The sequence below is a fragment of the Oncorhynchus mykiss genome, chromosome 4 (assembly GCF_013265735.2).
Source record: "Oncorhynchus mykiss isolate Arlee chromosome 4, USDA_OmykA_1.1, whole genome shotgun sequence".
Taxonomy (NCBI): domain Eukaryota; kingdom Metazoa; phylum Chordata; class Actinopteri; order Salmoniformes; family Salmonidae; genus Oncorhynchus; species Oncorhynchus mykiss.
In genome coordinates this window covers 17,415,970-17,438,360 of record NC_048568.1, presented here as the reverse complement: position 1 = coordinate 17,438,360, position 22,391 = coordinate 17,415,970, and the positions used below count along the sequence as shown (strand labels likewise).

General features: G+C 42.9%; 1 protein-coding gene across 1 annotated transcript in view; it reads left to right on the top strand.

The window, feature by feature from the left end:
- The first annotated feature begins 12,948 nt into the window (after positions 1 to 12,948).
- Positions 12,949 to 22,391, top strand: part of slc35f1 (solute carrier family 35 member F1) — a 112,907-nt gene continuing 103,464 nt past the window's right edge. Inside the window, exon 1 of the mRNA XM_021600417.2 lies at positions 12,949 to 13,413. Within this exon, the coding sequence (XP_021456092.1) occupies positions 13,289 to 13,413 (125 nt within the window). The 5' untranslated portion in view covers positions 12,949 to 13,288. The remainder of the gene's footprint in view (positions 13,414 to 22,391) is intronic.

Genomic DNA, 22,391 nt, shown 5'->3' with positions numbered 1-22,391 from the left:
TATACAGTACCTGCTTTGATTGGATGTTTTTTTTTAAGACAGGCTGACAATGTCTTGTGAATAATCTTCCTTTGAGATAAATGGAACGGATGTAAATGGTTGATTTTTATAGTTGTGTTGTATGACCTCATTTTCTGCATGTAATGTGTTTGGTGAACAAGTGTTGTATCCCTAGTACTGTATGTACCAAGAGGTGTCAAGGGCCTGGTGGCTTTTAAACCTCAAATGATCAACCTTTGAACAATTGAAAGAGTCAAGCCATAGTCCCCTTGGATTTGTTAGCTGAAAGCCGTGTGACTCGGGAGAGGGACTCCGATGCAGGTTTCTAGTCCTTCTCAATTGATATGCAGCAATCATCCAAATGCATGAAAGACGACACCATCATTCAAAGGGAAAGCAACTTGAAACGCTTCATAACTGTCTGAGGTGTGCAGGAGAGCTGCGTCTCCCTGGATGCTGTGTTTTTAGATCAAACACACTGGCCCACGCAGCTGAGAGTAGCCCCAACCACTACTGCTACTCCACTTCCTTTCAGATGCAGCACTTTACACCCCTAAACATCCCCTTCCAATTGAAGATGGTTGTGTTTTAGAGGGTTTGCGATGTCGGCTGTTTCTACATTATGTTTTCTATGCATTGCAAAACGTATTCAACCGTACTGCAAAAGGACTAGGGAAGGTCCCTGTTACCTACTGTCATCTGCATAGCTGAACTCTGTCACATACTTGCAGGTGCAGCAAAATTATTGTATTTTTTGCTACAGAAGTGCATTAATAATACCTAGTAATACACACAATTCAAAAATGTCATTAAATATCAGAACGGGCAATGTCAGAGTCCAGAATACATATATACTTAGTGTACAAGACATTATGAATACCTTCCTAATATTGAGTTGCACCCACTTTTTCCCCTCAGAACAGCCTCAAGTTGTTGGGGCAAGGAGTGTTCCACAGGGATGCTGGCCCATGTTGACTCCAATGTTTTCCACAGTGTCAAGTTGGTTGGATGTCCTTTGGATGGTGGACCATTCTTGATAGACACAGGGAAATGTTGTGACAAACCCAGCAGCGTTGCAGTTCTTGACACACTCAAACCAGTTGGCCTGGCATACCTCATTCAAAGGCACTAAAATATTTAGTCTTGTCCATTCACCCTCTGAATGGCACACATACACAATCCGTGTCTCTATTGTCTCGAGGCTTAAAATCCTTATTTAGCCTGCCTCCTCCCCTTCATCTACACTGATTGAAGTGGATTTAACTGGTGACATCAGTAAGGGATCACTGCTTTCACCTGGTCAGTCTGTCATGGAAAGAGCAGGTGTTCCTAATGTTTTGTACAGCTTCTGAGACTTGCTTTCAATGAGTGACAGATCTATAACTCTCATTTCTATGTACATTTTGTTGGTCGCCCCAAAAGGTTGCATATTGCAGCTTTAAGAACCCCTGTTATTGCCATGACATAATGTCAAAGCTCCTTATTGATGTCCCTTGTTAAATCCACTTGAATCAGTGTAGATGAATGAGAGGAGACTGTTTTTAAAGAAGGATTTTTAAGCCTTGAGACTGGATTGTGTATGTGTGCCAGGAATGGATTGTGTATGTGTGCCATTCAGATGTTGAATGGTCAAGATGAAAATTGGAAGTGCGTTTTGAATGGGGTAAGGTAGTAGGTGCCAGGCACACCGGTTTGTGTCGAGCTGCAACACTGCTGGGGTTTTCATGCTTAAAAGGTTTTCCGTGTGTATGAATGGTCCACCACCCAAAGGACATCCAGCCAACTTCAAACAACTGTGGCAAGCATTGGTGTCAACATGGGCCAGCATCCCTGTGGAATGTAGAGGACAAGGTGGTAGGTGGCTAGTAAACAGTAATTAAAGTTCAGGGCAGGGTACTGTTTGGAGGCTGGCTAGTGGTGACTATTTAACAGTCTGATGGCCTGGAGATAGAAGCTGTTTCTCAGTCTCTTGGTCACTGCTTTGATGCACCTTTACTGTCTCCAAGTTGGTAGCAGGGTGAACAGGCCGTGGCTTGGGTGGCTGAGGACTTTGATGATCTTCTTGGCCTTCCTGTGACACCAGGTGCTGTAGACGTCCTGGAGGGCAGACAGTGTGCCACCGATGATGTGTTGGGCTGACCACACCACCCGCTGGAGAGCCCTGCAGTTGGGGACGGACGGTGCAATTGCCGTACCAGGCGGTGATACAGCTGGACAGGATGCTCTCCATTGTGCATCTGTAGAAGTTTGTGAGGGTCTTAGGGACCAAGCAAAATTTCTTCAGCCTTCTGAGGTTGAAGAGGCACTGTTGTCTTCAGTGATGTGCATGCCGAGGAACTTGACGCTTTTGACCCTCTCCACTATAGCCCTGTCGATGGGGCCGTGCTCTCTCTGCTGTCTCCTGTAGTCCACGATCAGCTCCTTCATTTTGTTGACATTGAGGGTGAGTTTATTTTCCTGGCACCACTCTGCCAGGGCTCTCTGAGTTGTAGAAGTGTGTGGCCACGCAGTTATGGGTGAACAGGTAGTACAGAAGGGGGCTGAGCACACACCCCTGTGGTGCCCCCATGTTGAAGATCAGCATGGCGGAGATGTTGTTGCCTACCTTCACCACTTGGGAAGTCAGTAAGTCCAGGACCCAGGTGCACAGGGAGGGGTTCAGACCCAGGGCACTGAGCTTAGAGGGCACTATGGTGTTAAAGGCTGAGCTGTAGTTTATTAACCCCGTTCTTACTTGGGTATTTCTCTTGTCCAGGTGGGATTGTACATTGTAATGGCGATTGCGTCGTCCGTGGATCTGTTGGTGCGTTATGCAAATTGTAGCCGGTCTAGGTTGTTGCGTAAGGTGGCGGTGCAGCCTGGTCTCATAGACTAGACATAACATAGTAAATGTAAATCCGGGACGCTCAAATTTTACTGAATAAAAATATAAACGCAACATGTAAAGTGTTGGTCCCATTTTTCATGAGCTGAAATTAAAGAACACAAAATTGTCCATATGCACAACAAGCTTATTTCTCTCAAATGTGTTTACAACCCTGTTAGTGAGTATTTTCTCCTTTGCCAAGATGCTACACCTGTCAGGTGGATGGATTATATCAGGAAGTTGATTAAACAGCATGATCATTACACAGGTGCTGGGGACAATAAAAGGCCACTCTAAAATGTGCAGTTTGGTCACACAACACAATGCCACAGATGTCTCAAGTTTTGAGGGTGCGTGCAATTGGCATACTGACTGCAGGAATGTCCACCAGAGCTGTTGCCAGCGAATTGAACGTTAATTTCTATACCAAAAGCCCATCTGTGTGCTCGTCGTCCTCACCAGGGTCTTCACCAGACTGCAGTTCAATGTCGTAACCGGCTTCAGACGTTTGTGAGAATACCAGTTTTCGGGATGACTCATGGTCTGCCAAGTACCGCTCTAGCTCTGCCACCTTTCACCGCAGATGCGGGAAAAAACGAAGCAAAAAAACACATCTCTAGCTTAAATTGACAGATTTTGAGGGATTTCTTTGTTCTAACTTACATTGATGCAGCCGGTGCTCTTAGGGGGTCATGATGACAGAAGTGAGTGCTACAGTGCGATTAGTCATTTAGTTCAGTTACCTTTGCTTTCTTGGGAACATGAACAATGGTGGACATCTTGAAGCAAGTGGGGACAACCGACTGGGATATGTAGAGATTGAATTTGTCTTTAAACACTCCAGTCTGCTGGTCTGCACAAGCTCTGATGACGCAGCTTGGGAAGCCAAGCGGACAATATTCTCCTATCCATTCTAGAACCAACCTTCTGAAATATCGATGACTGCAGTAGTCGTGAGTGCTAGATTCACATTTGTTTGATTTTGTTACGCAATACCATTGTGGGGCCACTGAACAGAAAGAGTCTTATATGAGATGTTGACATCGTTTGTACAGTTATGATGTAGAGTCAGAATGACAAAAGCATATTTTCATGAGTCTTTCCTTCCCAATAACTGCCCTCTGGTTCTCCCTGCTGATTGATCAAGGGGATTCCAGAAAGTATTGGTGGCTCTCCGTATTCTGGCCTAGCAGCTAACTGTAAATAGAGCCGTGAAATGAAAACAATAATGAAGATGTGACCTTGTACTTCATTTGTGAATGTTTATTTTCATTTTCAGTCTGGTGCAGGGGGAAATAACAGACAGACGGTCTATTTGTAAACAGTGCCAAAGCCACTATGATCTGGGGTAAGGGATGGTAGGGGTTTTCACATGTTTTATATGTTTCCTGTGTAGTGCTGAAATAACCACGGCAACCACATTGTTAATCTGTGTATGATTGTAAAACAGTTTTTCTTGATCCAGAAAAATGATCTTGAAACAAATGACCTGTGTACCTATTTTAAATGAAGGGTGAACATTAAAAGGAAAATTGATTATAAACTGAACTGCTGTTCTTATATGTTCACTTCTATATTTTCATCCTCAGTTTCATCCTCAATGGCAACAGCATAGAGCGTTGGGCCAGTAACAGAAAGGTTGCTGGATCGAATCCCCGGGCTGACAAGGTACAAATCTGTCATTCTGCCAGTTAACCCACTGTTCCTAGGCCGTCATTGTAAATAAGAATTTGTTCTTAACTTAGTTAAATAAAACATTTTTTAAAATAACATACCTTGGTCTACTACAATACACAGTATTCCTTTTTTAGGACCTGTGGCAGTCCCCCATTGTGACTTGATTCAGCATTGACAGTAAACTGCAGTAAATACCCATTGGGGTGAATTTGACAAATATCACAGGATGTTGGCACTATGAATAGTAACAGATCAATCGATTTAATAGAGCAAAGCCCAACCTCGGTGTCAGTAAATCTACATGAATTAGTCCCAGCACATTGATTCAGAATAAGGTCCTGAAGCCCAAGGCTAAATCATCATTTCGGATCCCTTTATGAGCACACGAGCCTAGTCAGGACACGTTAGGGAAGACATAAACACATCCACGGACTTTGGTTGATTAAGACCCGCGAGTTGCCTCTGTTTTATTGATTTGAATGCTGTAGCCTGCTATATTTAGTGCAGACACTTGAGTTGCTATTTCTTTCCTTTCAGGGTGTTTGTCTGTAGCTGGGGGAACCATGCTCCACTAACACACTCCAGCTAAGATGAATGTCCCCCTGATGCATCATTACACCACACCGGGTTTGAAATTGGAAATGGGGTTTGGCTACTGATACCCTTTCAGACAGAGCCACAATTATCTGACAGTGACTGATACATGTGTGTGCTTATTCCTCTAATAACGACATCTCTCTCTCTCTCGCGCTCTCTCTCTCTCGCAAAGGTTAGGATACAGCTCAGCTTACGGAATCAACAACGACAACAAAACAGATCCTTCTAGCTGGCTGATTTGTCCTTGGCAGATTTGTTTTATTAATGCCTAGTTATCATGATTAATCTATGAGTACCTCGAGGGCTGCCTTGAGGAATGCTAAAGACAGGCACTCAAAAGGATTGAGGCTACTTAATATGAACAGACAGCAGCATAGTACTACAACAACATGTTGAAATCAATGATCAGTCCTTGAACATGGACAAGGCTGCATGTGTGTAGAGTACATGCCACAAGAGAACCAATAGTGTGGGCAGGTACCAGCTATCTCTTGAGTATTCCCTCCTGTATTGAAAGTGACCCTTGAGTAGAGCAGACTCAGAGACCAGAGAGAGAGAGGTTGCCTGTGCATCTGGTTGTGTGTGTGTGGCAGAAATACTCCAGCTCTGCCTGATCATCAAATGTTTCCATGACAACTCCGATAGGTGAGAGCCTGAGTGTTGGTGCATGAAAATGTTTCCCAGCACCTTTTCAACTTCCAGCCGATGGATGATTAGAGCAGTGTCTGGAAACATGTAATTGTAACCCTAATTATTATCTATCACCTCCGAAGGACCCGTGGGTTTGATGATAACGAGTCGGGTTACAATCGAGTTCTTTTCTATAGTTTAATCCTTCCATGTAGCAACAGCACAAACCTTAGTGGCACAACAGGTTACATCTCCATCACTTCACTTCTCTGTCACACATCTCTCCTGTGATTCCTCCTCACACGCAGGTGAGTCTGGGAAGGATATTTTCCCGAATAATAGTCCCAACATAAAATCGCAATGACAATGCCATATAAAAGTCACATACACATGACATATTTCTGATGATAAAATATATTACATTCCAAAACCATGTCTGCATAATTGTAGGAAGTAGCCGTTCCCAACATGTACCAACGAATGTAAATCAAGCACATCTAAATGATTAGATAATAATGTAATATGTAGCCTAATTAAAGTGTGTATTATCAGATAATAGCTGGAGTATTCTAATTGGCCTCGGACCAAACAGTTTGATGGATTCATTAGATCCACAGGTATATTGTTGGGAGCAACATGGGGCAATACATTGACAAGGTACATCCTTGACAGCATCTTTCTCTTGTTGTAATAACAGCTGCTATAGACCACCAAGTGATAACAGTCAGTATCTGGATAATGTGTGAAATGCTTGATAATGTTTGTGATATCAACAGAGAGGTATATTTTCTGAGTGATTTAAATATTGACTGGCTTTCATCAAGCTGCCCACTCAAGAAAAAGCTTCAAATTGTAACCAGTGCCTGCAACCTGGTTCAGGTTATCAGTCAACCTACCAGGGTAGTTACAAACAGCACAGGAATGAAATCATCAACATGTATTGATCACATCTTTACTAATGCTGCAGAAATTTGCATTAAAGCAGTATGCTGATCCATTCGATGTAGAGATCACAATATAGTGGCCTTATCCAGGTCATACAATACGTTTTGTAGTGATTCCTATGTTGATGTAAAGAATATTTTTTTGGTCCGTGGTGTGTAATGAGGAGCCAACAGATGCTGCACTTAACACATTTATGTAATTGCTTATTCCAGTTACTAATAAGCATTTACCCATTAAGAAAATGACTGTAAAAACTGTTAAATCCCTGTGGATTGATGAGGAATTGAAAAATTGCATGGTTGAGAGGGATGAGGCAAAAGGAATAGCAAATAAGTCTGGCTGCACAACCGATGGGCAAACGTATTAAACATTTGAGAAGTTATGTGAATAAACTGAATAAAAATAATCTAGACTATGAAACAAAGATAAATTACAAATAATTATAGTAAAAAGCTTTGTGAAAAAAGGCAAACTCAGCTCCATCATTCATTGAATCAGATGGTTCATTCATCACAAAACCGACTGATATTGGCAACTACTTTAATTATTTTTTCATTGGCAAGACTAGCAAATTTAGGCATGACATGCCAGCAACACACAGACACTACACATCCAAGTATATCTGACCAAATTAAGAAATACAAGCATTGTAATTTTGAATTCCGTAAAGTGAGTGTGGAAGAGGTGAAAAAAGGATTGTTGTCTATCAACAATGACAAGCCTCCGGGGTCTGACAACTTGGATGGAAAATTACTGAGGATAATAGCAGACGATATTGCCACTCCTATTTGCCATATTTTCAATTTAAGCCTACTAGAAAGTGTGCGCCCCTTGGCCTGGTGGGAAGCAAAAGTCATTACTCTACCTAAGAATAGTAAAGCCCCCTTTAATTAAACCCTCTCAAAATAGGGAGGCAAGACAACGAGGTTCTAGCTTCAGCACGTTTACTAGCCTAGTCTGCGTAAGTCATATATAGGTTACTGATACCCACACCAATGAACAAATATTCAACATTCATAACCACTGAAGCATAACTGAAATGCAATTTGAAAACCAGTATTATTCACTTTAACATGCTACTTCACATCCTGAAGTATGAAAGCATTAAATTACACAGTCTGAACTCCTATGCATCAACTTAGGTACAGTCTCTTTTTGCCGGGTATGGTCCTCAACAGTATATATTATATTCACAACATAGTCTTTCAGCCACTTTGGTGGCTTCACATCCCTTTTTGGGTGAGCTTGTGGCTCTGTGAGCATTCTCTCTCCTTCCCCCTCTTTTTGTTTGTTGTCTGTGGCCTCCTCAGCCTGTGTGTCTGTTAGATCTGGAAGAGCTCTGTGTTTTGAGCCTGTGTCCACCACATAGGCGCGTGGGGCATCAGCTTTCCTCAGCACTATTGCTAGTCCCCTGACTGTTTTTACAGCTCTCTCTGCTTCACTGTTACTCTGTGCATGGTAATGGTTACTGGTCACATGTGTGAAGTCATATTCTGCGGCAAAAGCAGAAAAGGAGCTCACAGAAACCTGGGGGGCGTAATCTCCAACCAGGACCTCAGCAACCCCTTGCTTGGAAAAAATGGATGTTAATCCATTGATGACTCCAGCTGATGTGGTTATGGGTGTCTAATTTAATTGTTTAATTGGGGCCCTGGTGAGTGCGTCTGCTGTGATCAGTGCCTTCTCTGGCACATACACCATCTTGTAGGTGAACCTCAGCAATCTAAGGCGGAAGCGCAGAACTCTGGGAGGCAAGTCGTACAGAGCTTTTGTCCCTAACAGAGCCAACAGTGGTTTGTGGTCAGTCTCTACTGTAAACTGCAGGCTAATAAGGTATTGGCTGAGCCTTTCACATGCCCATGTGATGGCCAATGCCTCCTTCTCCACTTGTGCATACCTTTGCAATGTGTTGGATAAGCTTTGTGACATGGAGTGGCGTCCAATAGCATACATGTTGTCCTGCATCTGTGTGAGGACCGCCCATAGAGGTGATGATGCATCTGCTGATACCTTTGTCTTAGCGTTGGGGCGGTACTGGGCCAGCACTGTATGTGAGGCCAGGTCCCCTTTGATTTTGTCCAATGCCACCTGTTTTTCCATGACCAGTCATTCTCTTTGGCTAGTAAGTCTCTCAGGGGTTTGGTTGTATCTGAAAACTGGGAGGAACTTACCCACATATGTGGCCATGCCTAAGAAGATTCTGACTTCAACCATCTTCCGTGATGGCGATGATCTTCTCCGGGTCCGGCTCTATTCCAGCTGCACTGATTTTGTGTCCCAAGAACAAGACCTCTGCCTGTGCAAAGGTGCATTTTTCATTGAGTGTCATGCCAGTCTCCTGGAGTCTTCTGGTCAGAACTGCTGTGAGCCTTACATCATGTTCTGCTCTGTCCTGTCCGCACATGAGCACGTCGTCTGCGTGGACTATGATACCACTTAGCCCATCCAACAGCTGGGACATGCGTCTTTGGAAATACTCAGGACCGGAAGCGATTCCAAATGGCAAAACGTTAAACTGTGTTATAAACGTTGTGAGCGACCTACTCTCTGGTCACGGGTATCTGCCAGAAGCCTGAGCGGGCATCCAGCTTTGTGAAGACTTCCAACTGAGCCAGCGACTTCTCCACTGATGGTAAGATGTGTCTCTCTCCGCAGAATTCCTCATTCAAATTAGTCATGTCCGCACAGATCCTTACTTATGTCCCCATTGGCTTTTGGGACACCACCATCCATGCACACCAGTTAGTGTGTTTTAGACACAGGCCAGATTTCTTCCATCCTCCCCAACTTTTCCTTTATTTTGGCCAATAAAGGGATAGGCACATGGCGGGGGGTGGTAAGGGCATAGAGGACAGCATCCTCTTTCAGGCAGATTTTGTAGTCACCTTCTAGCCTTCCTAGGCCAGAAAACACTTTTGGGAATGTCTTTTCGAAAACCTCCCCTGGGTCCTCCAGTTCGCGTGCACTCTCAATGAGTTACAATGCTTCAATTGCTGGCAGCCCCAGCAACGGTCTGGTAAGAGAGTCAATGAAGAAGACAAGCTGGATGGCACTTGTGTCTTTACTCTCCAGTTTACTCACCAACTGCCCTACCACTGGTAGTATCTTATTAATGGGCTGGTAGTTTTTTGTTTGTAGAGAGAAAAGGGCCATCTCTACTATAGCCTAGTGCCAGATTGCTGTCACTGCTGCCCCTGTGTCTAGTTTAAATGACAACCTCCCCATTGATATCTGAGTGCAAGCCAGCATTGTTTTTCTCTTACTTCTCCCAGAAAGATGCTATCCTGCTGTAGCTGCTGTTCCTCCTCTGAGACCTCATGCATTTGCTTTGATCGACAGGCAGCTCAAAAGTGTCCTCTCCTGTGACATTTCCTGCATTCCGCATCCTTTGCTGGGCAATCTTTCCAGCTGTGGAAAGGTGATTTCCCACATTTGCGACAAACACTTAAACTAGCTATCCCTGTCTGATTGTTTTCTCCACGTCTGGCTCTGTTCTGCGTTCCCCTCTGTTTTTTTTAGCACGGTATGAAAACACATTTATTTCCTCACTCTCTTTTCTCTGCAAGGAGCTGCTGCGGCGCAGCATCGTCTGCTATCTTTACTGTCTGGCTTAATCTGATTTACAGCTTTGGACAAGATAAGCTGGGAATCCAACTAACTTTTCAGATTGTGAGATATTTCTTATTCCCACTACAATCCGATCTCGGATCAGCTCTTCCTTGAGTGCGCCAAACTGACAGTGTTCTGCTAGCTTGTGAACAGCTGTGATCAAACTGTTGGTGGTTTCGCCCTGCTCCTGTTGGCACACATTAAACCTAGCTCTCTCAAATATAATATAATGCGTCTCCCTCATTTTCAAGCAGATATATGTCAAAACTGTAGCTAGGCCACTCAGGATCATTCAATGTCGTCTTGGTAAGCAACTCCGGTGTATATTTAGCCTTGTGTTTTAGGTTATTGTCCTGCTGAAAGGTGAGTTTGTCTCCCAGCGTCTGTTGGAAAGCAGACTGAACCAGGTTTTCCTCTAGGATTTTACCTGTGCTTAGCTCTTTTGTTTCTTTTTATCATTAAAAAAAACCTAGTCCTTGCCGATGACAATCATACCCATAACATGATGCAGCCACCACCATGCTTGAAAATATGAAGAGTGGTACTAAGGGATGTCTTGGGTTGGATTTGCTCCAAACATAACATTTTGTATTCAGGACATGAAGTTAATTTCATTGTTACATTTTTTTATGCAGTTTTACTTTAGTGCCTTATTGCAAACAGTATGCATGTTTTGGAATATTTGTATTCTGTACACTGCTCTTTTCACTCTATCAATTAGGTTAGTATTGTGGAGTAACTACAACATTGTTGATCCATCCTCAGCTTTCTCCTATCACAGCTATTAAACTCTGTAACTGTTTTAAAGTCACCATTGGCCTCAAGGTGAAATCCCTGAGCAATTTCCTTCCTTTCTGGCAACTGAGTTAGGAAGGATGTCTGGATTACTGACCGTTGCCTACCCTGAGCCTGCCTGCCATCCTGTACCTTTGCCCCACCTATCTGGATTACTGGTCTCTACCTGCCCTTGACCTGTCTTTTGCCTGCCCCTGTGTGATTAATAAACTGTTGTTACTTTGACGTTGTCTGCATCTGGGTCTTACCTGAAATGTGATAATTATGACTTGTTAAGTACATTTTTACTCCTGAACTTATTTAAGCTTTTATTTTGTAATTCATTTGTCAAATTTCAAAACTTAATTCCACTTTGACATTGAGGTATTGTGTGTAGTAGGCCAGTGACACAAAATATTAATTTAATCTGTTTTAAATTCAGGCTGTAACACAACAAAATGTGGAAAAAGTAAAAGGGTGTGAATACTTTCTGAAGGCACTGTATGTGAAAATGGCACATTTCTATAAAAACAAGAGCGGAAGATTTGTTTCCAGTGACATCAACCAATTAGTAGGCAATTCCTACTCATAATTGGTTAAAATCACATGATGCACTCCAATGATGTCATTAAAAAAACTTGTCTTCCTTTGTCTTTTTCCCCATAAAACATAAACGTGCCATTTTCACATATGTTGATGTTGGGGTGGTGCTGGAGATTATGGATATGAAGTTGACTGTATTTTATTTTTTTAAATAAGAGGCTGTAGTTCCTCTGACAAGGTGTAGCATGGCCATTTGAATTACAATTATGACTAAGGTCTCCGATGATTCAACACAGTCTCCCTAGATTCTCATACACTGTGCTGCTGCAGAACTACACGGCACCTCTCTATATCTGAGAGAAGAGACCCTTTCATCCCATTGCTGTCCAGACGTCATTTCATAAATCATGGAACATGGCATTTAATCTTGGAAGCCTTTGATAACACACTTCCTGTTCAAGATGCTGTTTTTCTCCCTGCAAATAGTGTGATTGTTGAGTACAGTTCACGAGTGACTCCGACTCATGGGCTTTCAACAAGGAGACTGACAGCTCCAAATATAGCCTGTCTTGACCGCCTGAGAATATTTCCCTGTGTGGGAAGAGATGAGCAGAGAGAGAAAAAAGGACTAGGTTTATGTTGAGGTTCTTTCTGACTATAGGAAGCAGAGCTCAGCTCTCTTTTTGTGACTGTGGTTTAGTTACAAACTCTCTGACAGCTTTCCTTGACATCTGATCTTGCGACAGCTAGCCTTGGACCTCTGGCCTCAGGCTTCGAGACAGGACTTCAAAGGTTGGCCACACGAGAATATGTGATAGCTAACTTGACTTCAAGGTAGCGAGGTATAGTGAATCTAGTAAACATATTCATGGGCACTAGAAACATTGCTATAATTCAGCTGATATGGATGATGACAATTATTTAAATGAATATACAAATATGTCCTTATTTGCCATTAAAATAATCACTAGGCCCTGCAGAATATTCATAGTCCAGACCCTTTTGAAACTGAAAAAGTAAAAGCCTAGTAAATAGTATTACTGAAATGATGTGACATTGTCATTTCCATACACTATTATTTTTGCCCATTTACACATGCATTGCTTATCTGTTATAACCACACACCAGACTATTAGTAGGGACTATTTACACAGTGCACAATTATCTGCCTTCTGGAGGCTATTTACATTGCTGGTACATTCCAGTTGGGCCTAAATCCGTGGATTTATTCCTCAGGTTCGACACACTGGTTCAACCCCACTACCTGTGGTGAAAGCACTCCCCCTGTTGGCTAATAAAGGTACGTTTCATCCAAAACGAGTCGCCTCTCAGAATCACCGCACAGTCCGGAGAAGGCATTAAGAAAATGCACGCTGACGAACAGGGGTACCTCTGCAAACATTTTCACTAAGGAACAGGTGCATCTTGCACGAGCCCCCCGCGCGCCAAAGGCTGTGGGGCCAAAACACATTCCTCACTGTGGAAATACATCAATATCGTCAACATCACCTTCACCTGTGTGAATTATGGAATGCTGAGGTTATCCATCGCGCGTCCGGAGAATTGGATCTCGACCCTCGTGGAGTAGCCCGAGCCTACGTCATCTCCTTGCACGGAGCAGAATGCGCCCTGGTTTCTGATTGTTAAATGTTTAGTTCAGAGATGATTCCCTCACAGCAGAATCATGTTGTCACCACCATTGAGACTATGCCTCCTGAAACTATCACGTCATCGCCGACAATGGTTCAAAGGATAAGAAAAGTGTTTAGCAGGTAAGGATGAGAAATGTTATGCTACTGCAGATTTTACTGGACCAAATTTGATTTAAAAAAATGCATACTATTCAAGTTTTAAATTCGACATCAGAATCACTTGACATAGCCTATGATTGTTGATTCATTCGGTTCTTTTGTAAAGCACCACTTGCCAAGGTTTAAAATTCAGCGCACGTCAATCAAAACGTCATCATCTTCTGAAACAGCAGAGCATTGGTCAGAGACAGAAAACACATTTCAGCATAGTGTGTGAATAAATACAGTTTTATAATACAATATAATTTTTTCTATCTATATTGAAATATTGTTTTTGGTTATGTGTTTTTTATATTTGTACTAAACAATAGCGTTGGTGCCTGAAAATTCAGCATCATCAGCCACCTGCATTAATCACAATTACCTAGCTCATATAGTATTGTCTGTCCTCATAATGATGGATAATGTGCTTGTTATAGCCTATGGAATGGTTTGTTTTTTCATCCTGCTTGTTTCATGCGTTTAAAGGGTGTTACCTTTTCTCTCAAATGATGTCCAAAAGGCCAAAACCAACATTCCAGACTCTTGGGGGTTCCAATTAACAATTGTAGGCTATTCACGGGTCAGAAAATAATAGTGATTAAGCTACTAGTCTCTGCAAATTCTTCATTAAGAGTGGTCATCAGAGTAATGCCCAGTGGATGGTCTTTGTTCTGTTGTGTGTATCGCCCCATCCACCATGAGTTCGTATTCTTGCGTCCGTGGGGGTCTTTCAGCAAAGCCTATTCAAGTGTTCTAGTATAAAACCTGTTGGAGACTCATAGGTTGAAAATAATGGTTTACTTGAGTCATCCACACCCCTAGACAGAATTCGACTAGACATTCATTACCACAACCCAGGAGCAGAGTGTCTTAAGTGACTAAATGAATACTTTCTGTTGCTTGCTTTTATTCCACTCTCCTAAACTTTGGTTTGGCTCAACGCTGTGTGTCTATGTGTGTGTTTGCCAGTGCCATATCACCTTAAGAAGTGTGTGTGGTTGTACACTCTAGACTCGAGCAAGTGGAGGTTTCCTCTCTCGCGGAATGTGTGTGGCGTGTGCTTGTGTATCTGCTTGTTGTGTGTGCCTCTGAGCCTCAGACAGGGGTAATGGAGGACCAGCTGCGACAGTGAGAGGACACAGTGAAGGATGACAGCTGGTGGTCTTGTCTTGGTCAGCCTGCTCTCTCCTCTCCTTGCCATCTGCTGGCCCTTTCATCCCTTGGACTCCCATTTAGCCAGAGAACAATGTCCCGCGAGGTGTAATCTGTGCAGGCCCAGATCGGGTTGCCCACTGTGCTGCTCTGGGGCTATTGTTGTCCTGGAAGGAGAGAATTCCACTCTCCCGGGGAAAGTGACTCGCTGTTGTATCTCTTACTGGGGCTGTTGCCAAGGGCTGCACAAAGAATCAAGGCTTCTCTTACCAGCTGGAAGTTACTGTACTGAACTGTCCAAGAGTACAATAGCTCTATGCTTAGAGAGATGAAAAAAGCCATCCCTAACATAAAGTTCAAGTTGAAGTTTTATTTGTCACGTGCACAACAAGTACAGTGAAATGCTTAACTCGCAAGCCCTACCCAACAGTGCAGTATTTAAAGTAAACAAAGTATAATTGATGTGAGAAAAAAGGAACACAAATTGAAATACGAAAGAGAGGAAGCTATATACAGGATCAGTACTCATTTTACAATGCGCAGGGATACTGGAGTATTTGAGGTAGAATGTACATATAGGCAGGGATTATGAGAAAGTGACTGGTAGCAGGATAAAACATATTATATAAAAAATAATAATAGTAAACTGTGTGTGTGTGTGTGTGTGTATAGTAAAAAATGATTTTAAAAAGACCCTGGAATGAGTAGATGTGTCCAAAACGTTTGGCTGGTACTGTAGAGTACTATAGAGTACCAGTCAAACGTTTTGGACACATCTACTCATTCCAGGGTCTTTTTAAAATCATTTTTTACTATTTTCTACATTGTAGAATAGTGGTGACGACATCAACACTTTGAAATAACACATATGGAATCATGTAGTAACCAGATAAGTGTTAAACAAATGAACATATATTTAATATTTGAGATTCTTCAAAGTAGCCACCCTTTGCCTTGATGACAGCGGTGCACACTCTTAGCATTCTCTCAACTAGCTTCATGAGGTAGTCACCTGGAATGCATTTCAATTAACAGGTGCACAATGTTAAAAGTTAATTTGTAGAATTTCTTTCCTTCTTAATGCATTTGAGCCAATCAGTTGTGTTATGACAAGGTAGTGGTGGTATATAGAAGATAGCCCTTTTTGGTAAAATACCAAAGCTGTGTTTGAATACCCATACTAACATACTGTATACTACATACTATATACTAATAGTTCATTTTAGTATACTGTAAATGAGCAGTATGCTTTTAGTTGAGCGTACTAGCTCTTCGCCTGTCTACTGGAAGTTGATGCTGTTGCTATGCAACCTCTTGCTAGCTAGTTAGCATAACAAATTACTAGTTAGACATCTTACAACCTCGGTGGGTTCTTAAATTCAATCTGGAGTGCCAGAGTGTGCTCGTAAATTCAGAGTGTTGTCAGATTGTTTGTAAATTCAGAGCGTTTTGCTCTCGGAGCGCACACTGGAAGCTTGGGCCGAGGATTAGGGTTGATTTGAGCGTACGGCAGTCAAGAACCCAAGCTAACATTGGCTAGCTTGCTAGCTACTTCCAGACACAAATGAGACCACTCTGACCATTTTAATTGCCCTAGCAGAGCTGGTCAGGCAGTTTTCATGTTATCCAGAGCATTGGTGACTGTAACTGTGCTGCTGGTAAAACAGTTGTTAAAGTACTATGTGAATTTCACCAGGTTCATATATTAATATGTTGTGTTGATTTGTTATGCATGCCTGCATCCTGGGAGAAGGGGAGTGTGTACTTACGTTTTCCCCTGCGTGCTCGTGCTCAAATCATTTTGATGCACTGAGAGAGGTAGGCACGCTTTTTCTGTCGTCAGAAAAGTTTGATTCTTTTAAGTACAAAGTCATACACACAGTGTTTTGTTCATGAATAATGATGTATATTTAGAGGTTACTCATAAGTGGATGGTATTGTTAAGATGCACTTGTAATTGTACTTTTTAGGGTGATATCAACATTCTGAATTCAACATGTGGTTAATAGCTAGCTAAGGTATTAGCAGCAGTATGTGTGAACGATGGCTAGCTCCTCGAATGATCCCAGTCCCTCCTATTGTGCATCTGTTGTAGAAAGAGGCGACGATTCTCAGAACATATGTGGCTCTACAAATGTTTTATTTCCTCTTGGATGCAGATGCAGGATGCAGAGAGTGAGTTCTGCTTGGTTAAAACTACCTGATCTCCAAAGTCCACGTTTATAGTCTCAATCAACCACACACAAAGCAGAGTTACAGCGGTGCAGTATAGCACCGGCTACACTGGCAACAATTTAATTACGTTTTTTTTTGCCAAAGTTTACTGACACCAGCCATATTCAATGGATGTTGAACACTTGTAAATTCATTATTCTGCGCTCTGGTACACTCAGACGAGAGTGCTCTGAAATCGGAGTAGATAGCCAGAGCGAATTTATAAAAGCACCCGAATGTCCATTGACTATACCATTTAGCTAAGCTAAGAATGACAGGAATAATAAAGTCAATAAACTTTGTGTAGTTAGTTAGATAGCATATAGTTAATATTTTGGCAAGTTTGATGTACAAGTAGCCAACTAATGTTAGGTAGCTAGCTAACAACATACCGGTACATACTGCTGTAATGATACGCTATGTGGTCAATATAGTCGTGGCCAAAAGTTTGGGGTATGACACAAATATACATTTTCACAAAGTTTGTTGCTTCAGTGTCTGTAGATATTTTTGTCAGATGTTACTATGGAATACTGAAGTATAATTACAAGCATTTCATAAGTGTTTTATTAATAATTACATGAAGAGCAAAGAGTCAATATTTGCAGTGTTGACCCTTCATTTTCAAGACCTCTGCAATCAGCCCTGGTATGCTGTCAATTAATTTCTGGGCCACATCCTGACTGATGGCAGCCCATTCTTGCATAATCAATGCTTGAAGTTTGTCAGAATTTGTGGGGTTTTGTTTGTCCACCCGCCTCTTGATAATTGACCACAAGTTCTCAATGGAATTAAGGTCTGGGGAGTTTCCTGGCTATGGACTCAAAATATCAATGTTTTGTTCCCAGAGTCACTTAGTTATCACTTTTGCCTTATGGCAAGGTGCTCCATCATGCTGAAAAAGGCATTGTTCGTCACCAAACTGTTCCTGGATGGTTGGGAGAAGTTGCTCTCGGAGGATGTGTTGGTACCATTCTTTATTCATGGCTGGGGTCTTCGGCAAAATTGTGAGTGAGCCCACTCCCTTGGCTGAGAAGGAACCCCACACATGAATAGTCTCAGGATGCTTTACTGTTGGCATGACACAGGACTGATGGTAGTGCTCACCTTGTCTTCTCCGGACAAGGTTTTTTCTGGATGTCCCAAACAATCGGAAAGGGGATTCATCAGAGAAAATTACTTTACCCCAGTCCTCAGCAGTCCAATCCCTGTACCTTTTGCAGAATATCAGTCTATCCTTGATATTTTTCCTGGAGAGAAGTGGCTTCTTTTCTGCCATTCTTGACACCAGGCCATCCTCCGAAAGTCTTCGCCTCACTGTGCGTGCAGATGCACTCACACCTGCCTGCTGCCATTCCTGAGCAAGCTTTGTACTGGTAGTGCCCCGATCCCGCAGCTGAATCAACTTTAGGAGATGGTCCTGGCGCTTGCTGGACTTTCTTGGGCGCCCTGAACCCTTCTTCACAACAATTGAACCGCTCTCCTTGAAGTTCTTGATGATCCGATAAATGGTTGACTTAGGTGCAATCTTACGGCAGCAATATCCTTGCCTGTGAAGCCCTTTTTGTGTAAAGCAATGATGACGGCATGTGTTTCCGTGCAGGTAACCATGGTTGACTGAGGAAGAACAATGTTTCCAAGCACCACCCTCCTTTTGAAGCTTCCAGTCTGTTATTCGAACGCAATCAGCATGACAGAGTGATCTCCAGCCCTGTCCTTGTCAACACTCACACCTGTGTCAAGGAGAGAATCACTGACATGATGTCAGCTGGTCCTTTTGTGGCAGGGCTGAAATGCAGTGGAAATGTTTTTGGGGGATTCAGTTAATTTGCATGGCAAATAGGGACTTTGCAATTCATCTGATCACTCTTCATAACATTCTGGAGTATATGCAAATTGCCATCATACAAAATGAGGCAGCAGACTTTGTGAAAATTAATATTTGTGTCATTCTCAAAACTTTTGGCCACGACTGTACAGGACTAAGATCGAATCGTACTACACCGGCTACGATGCTCGTCGGATGTGACAGGGACTGTAAACTATTACAGACTACAAAAGGAAGCACAGCTGAGAGGTGCCCAGTGACACGAGCCTACCAGACGAGCTAAATAACTTCTATGCTCGATTCGAGGCAAGTATCACTGAAACATGCATGAGAGCATCAGCTGTTCTGGACGACTGTGTGATCAAGCTCTCTGTAGCCGATGTGAGTAAGACCTTTAAACAGGTCAACATTCACAAGGTCGCAGGGCCAGACGGATTACCAGGACATGTACTCCAAGCATGCGCTGACCAACTGGCAAATGTCTTCACTGACATTTTCAACCTCTCCCTGTCTGAGTCTGTAATACCAACATGGTTCAAGCAGACCACCATAGTCCCTGTGCCCAAGGACACTAAGGTAACCTGCCTAAATGACTACCGACCCGTAGCACTCACGTCTGCAGCCATGAAATGCTTTGAAAGGCTGGTCATGGCTTACATCAACACAATTATCCCAGAAACCCTAGACCCACTCCAATTTGCATACCGCACCAACAGATCCACAGGTGATGCAATCTCTATTGCACTCCACACCTATGTGAGAATGCTATTAATTGACTACAGCTCAGCGTTCAACACCATAGTGCCCTCAAAGCTCATCAATAAGTTAAGGACCCTGTGACTAAACACCTCCCTCTGCAACTGGATCCTGGACTTCCTGACGGGCCGCCCCGATGTGGTAAGATTAGGTAACAACTCATCCGCCACACAACACGGGGGCCCCTTAGGGATGCGTACTCAGTCCCGTCTTGTACTTCCTGTTCACTCATGACTGCAAGGCCAGGCACGACTCCAACACCATCATTAAGTTTGCTGACGACACAACAGTGGTAGGCCTGATCACCGACAATGATGAGACAGCTTATAGGGAGGAGGTCAGAGGCCTGCCCGTGTTGTGCAAGGACAACAACCCCTCCCTCAACGAGATCAAGACAAAGGAGATGATCGTGGACTACAGGGAATGTAGAACCGAGCACGCCCCCATTCTCATCGACAGGTCCAAGCACACCAAAACAGTCGTGAAGAGGGCATGACAAACCTATTCCCCAAAAGGAGACTGAAAAGATTTGGCATGCGTCCTCAGATCCTCAAAAGGTTTTACAGCTGCACCATCGAGAGCATCCTGATGGGTTGCATCACTGCCTGGTATGGAACTGCTCGGCCTCCGACCACAAGGCACTACAGAGGGTAGTGCGTACGGCCCAGTACATCACCAGGGCCAAGCTTCTTGCCATCCAGGACCTCTATACCAGGCGGTATCAGAGGAAGGCACTAGAAATTGTCAAAGACTCCAGCCACTCTAGTCATAGACTGTTCTCCCTGCTACCACACGGCAAGCATTACCGGAGCACCAAGTCTAGGTCGAAGAGGCTCCTAAATAGCTTCTACCCCAAAGCCATAAGACTCCTGAACAGCTTATCAAATGGCTACCCAGACTATTTGCATTATTTACTGCTGCTCTTTAATAATTTGTTAATTACTTTTTTTGTGTATTTTCTTAAAACTGCATTGTTGGTGAAGGGCTTGTAAGTAAGCATTTCACTGTAAGGTTGTATTCAGCGCATGTGACAAACAATGTTTGATTTGATTTTGATTTGAAGCAACGCCCATTTCCTGCCGAATTGCATTATGGGCCCTAAAGTATGGAAATAGTGTCCTCTGTGTGTATACTGTGTGAATAGTATACTGTATATATAGTGTCCTCTGTGTGTATACTGTGTGAATTTAGTATGACATCTGGGAACTTTTGGCATACTAACTATATCCATACAATGACCAATAAGCATACTATATACTCAATTCACGTCACAAATAGTATGGTTAGTGCGGTTAGTATGAGTATTCGAACACAGCTCTAGTCCATATTATGGCAAGGATAGCTCAAATAAGCAAAGAGAAACAGTCCATCATTACTTTAAGACATGAAGGTTAGTCAATCCGGAACATTTCAAGAACTTTGAAAGTTTCTTCAAGTTCAGTAGCAAAAACCATCAAGCGCTATGATGAAACTGGTTATCATGAGGTCCGCCACAAGGAAGGAAGACCCAGAGTTACCTCTGATGCAGAGGATAAGGTCATTAGTGTTAACTGCACCTCAGATTGCAGACCAAATAAATGCTTCACAGAGTTAAAGTAACACACATCTCAACATCAACTGTTCAGAGGAGACTGCGTGAATCAGGCCTTCATGGTCGAATTGCTGCAAAGAAACCACTACTAAAGGACACCAATAAGAAGAAGAGACTTGCTTGGGCCAAGAAACACGAGCATTGGACATTAGATGGGTGGAAATCTGTCCTTTGGTCTGATGAGTCCAAATTTGAGATTTTTGGTTCCAACCGCCGTGTCTTTGTGAGACGCAGAGTAGGTGAACGGATGATCTCCGGATGTGAAATTTTTGCACATTTATTAAAAACAAAAAACAGAAATGCCTTATTTACATAAGTATTCAGACCCTTTGCTATGAGACTCGAAATTGAGCTCAGGTGCATCTTGTTTCCATTGATCATCCTTGAGATGTTTCTGTAACTTGATTGGAGTCCACTTGTGGTAAATTCAATTGATTGGACATGATTTGGAAAGACACACACCTGTCTATATAAGGTCCCACAGTTGAAGGGAAGGCTACCAAAACATTTCTGCAGCATGCTGAAGGGCCCCAAGAACACAGTGTCCTCCATCATTCTTAAATGTAAGAAGTTTGGAACCACCAAGACTCTTCCTAGAGCTGGCCGCCTGGCCAAAATGAGCAATCGGGGGAGAAGGTCCTTGATCAGGGAGGTGACCAAGAACTCGATGGTCGCTCTGACAGAGCTCTAGAGTTTCTCTGTTGAGATGGGAGATCCTTCCAGGAGGACAACCATCTCTGCAGCACTCCACCAATTAGGCCTGTGGATGTATTTCAAGGCCTATCTTCAAACTCAGTACCTCTTTGCTTGACATCATGAGGTAGGAAATTATGTGAATATATTGAAGCAACATCTCAAGACGTCAGTCATGAAGTTAAAGCTTGGTCGCAAATGGGTCTTCCAAATGGACAATGACCCCAAGCATACTTCCAAAGTTCTGGCAAAATGGCTTAAGGACAAACAAGTCAAGGTATTGGAGTGGCCATCACAAAGCCCTGACCTCAAACCTATAGAAAATGTGTGGGCAGAACCGAAAAAGTGTTCTGCCCACAAGCGTGTGGGAGCAAGGAGGCCTACAAACCTGACTCAGTTACACCAGCTCTGTCAGGAGGAATGGGCCAAAATTCCCCCATCTTATGGCTTGTGGAAGGCTACCTGACACATTTGACCCAAGTTAAACAATTTATAGGCAATGCTACCAAATACTAATTGAGTGTATGTAAACTTCTGACCCACTGGGACTGTGATGAAAGAAATATACGTTTAAATAAATAATTGTCTCTACTATTATTCTTAAAATAAAGTTGTGATCCTAAATGACCTAAGACAGGGAGTTTTTACTAGGACTAAATGTTAGGAATTGTGAAAAACGTGAGTTTAAATGTACTTGGCTAAGGTGTATGTAAACTTCCGACT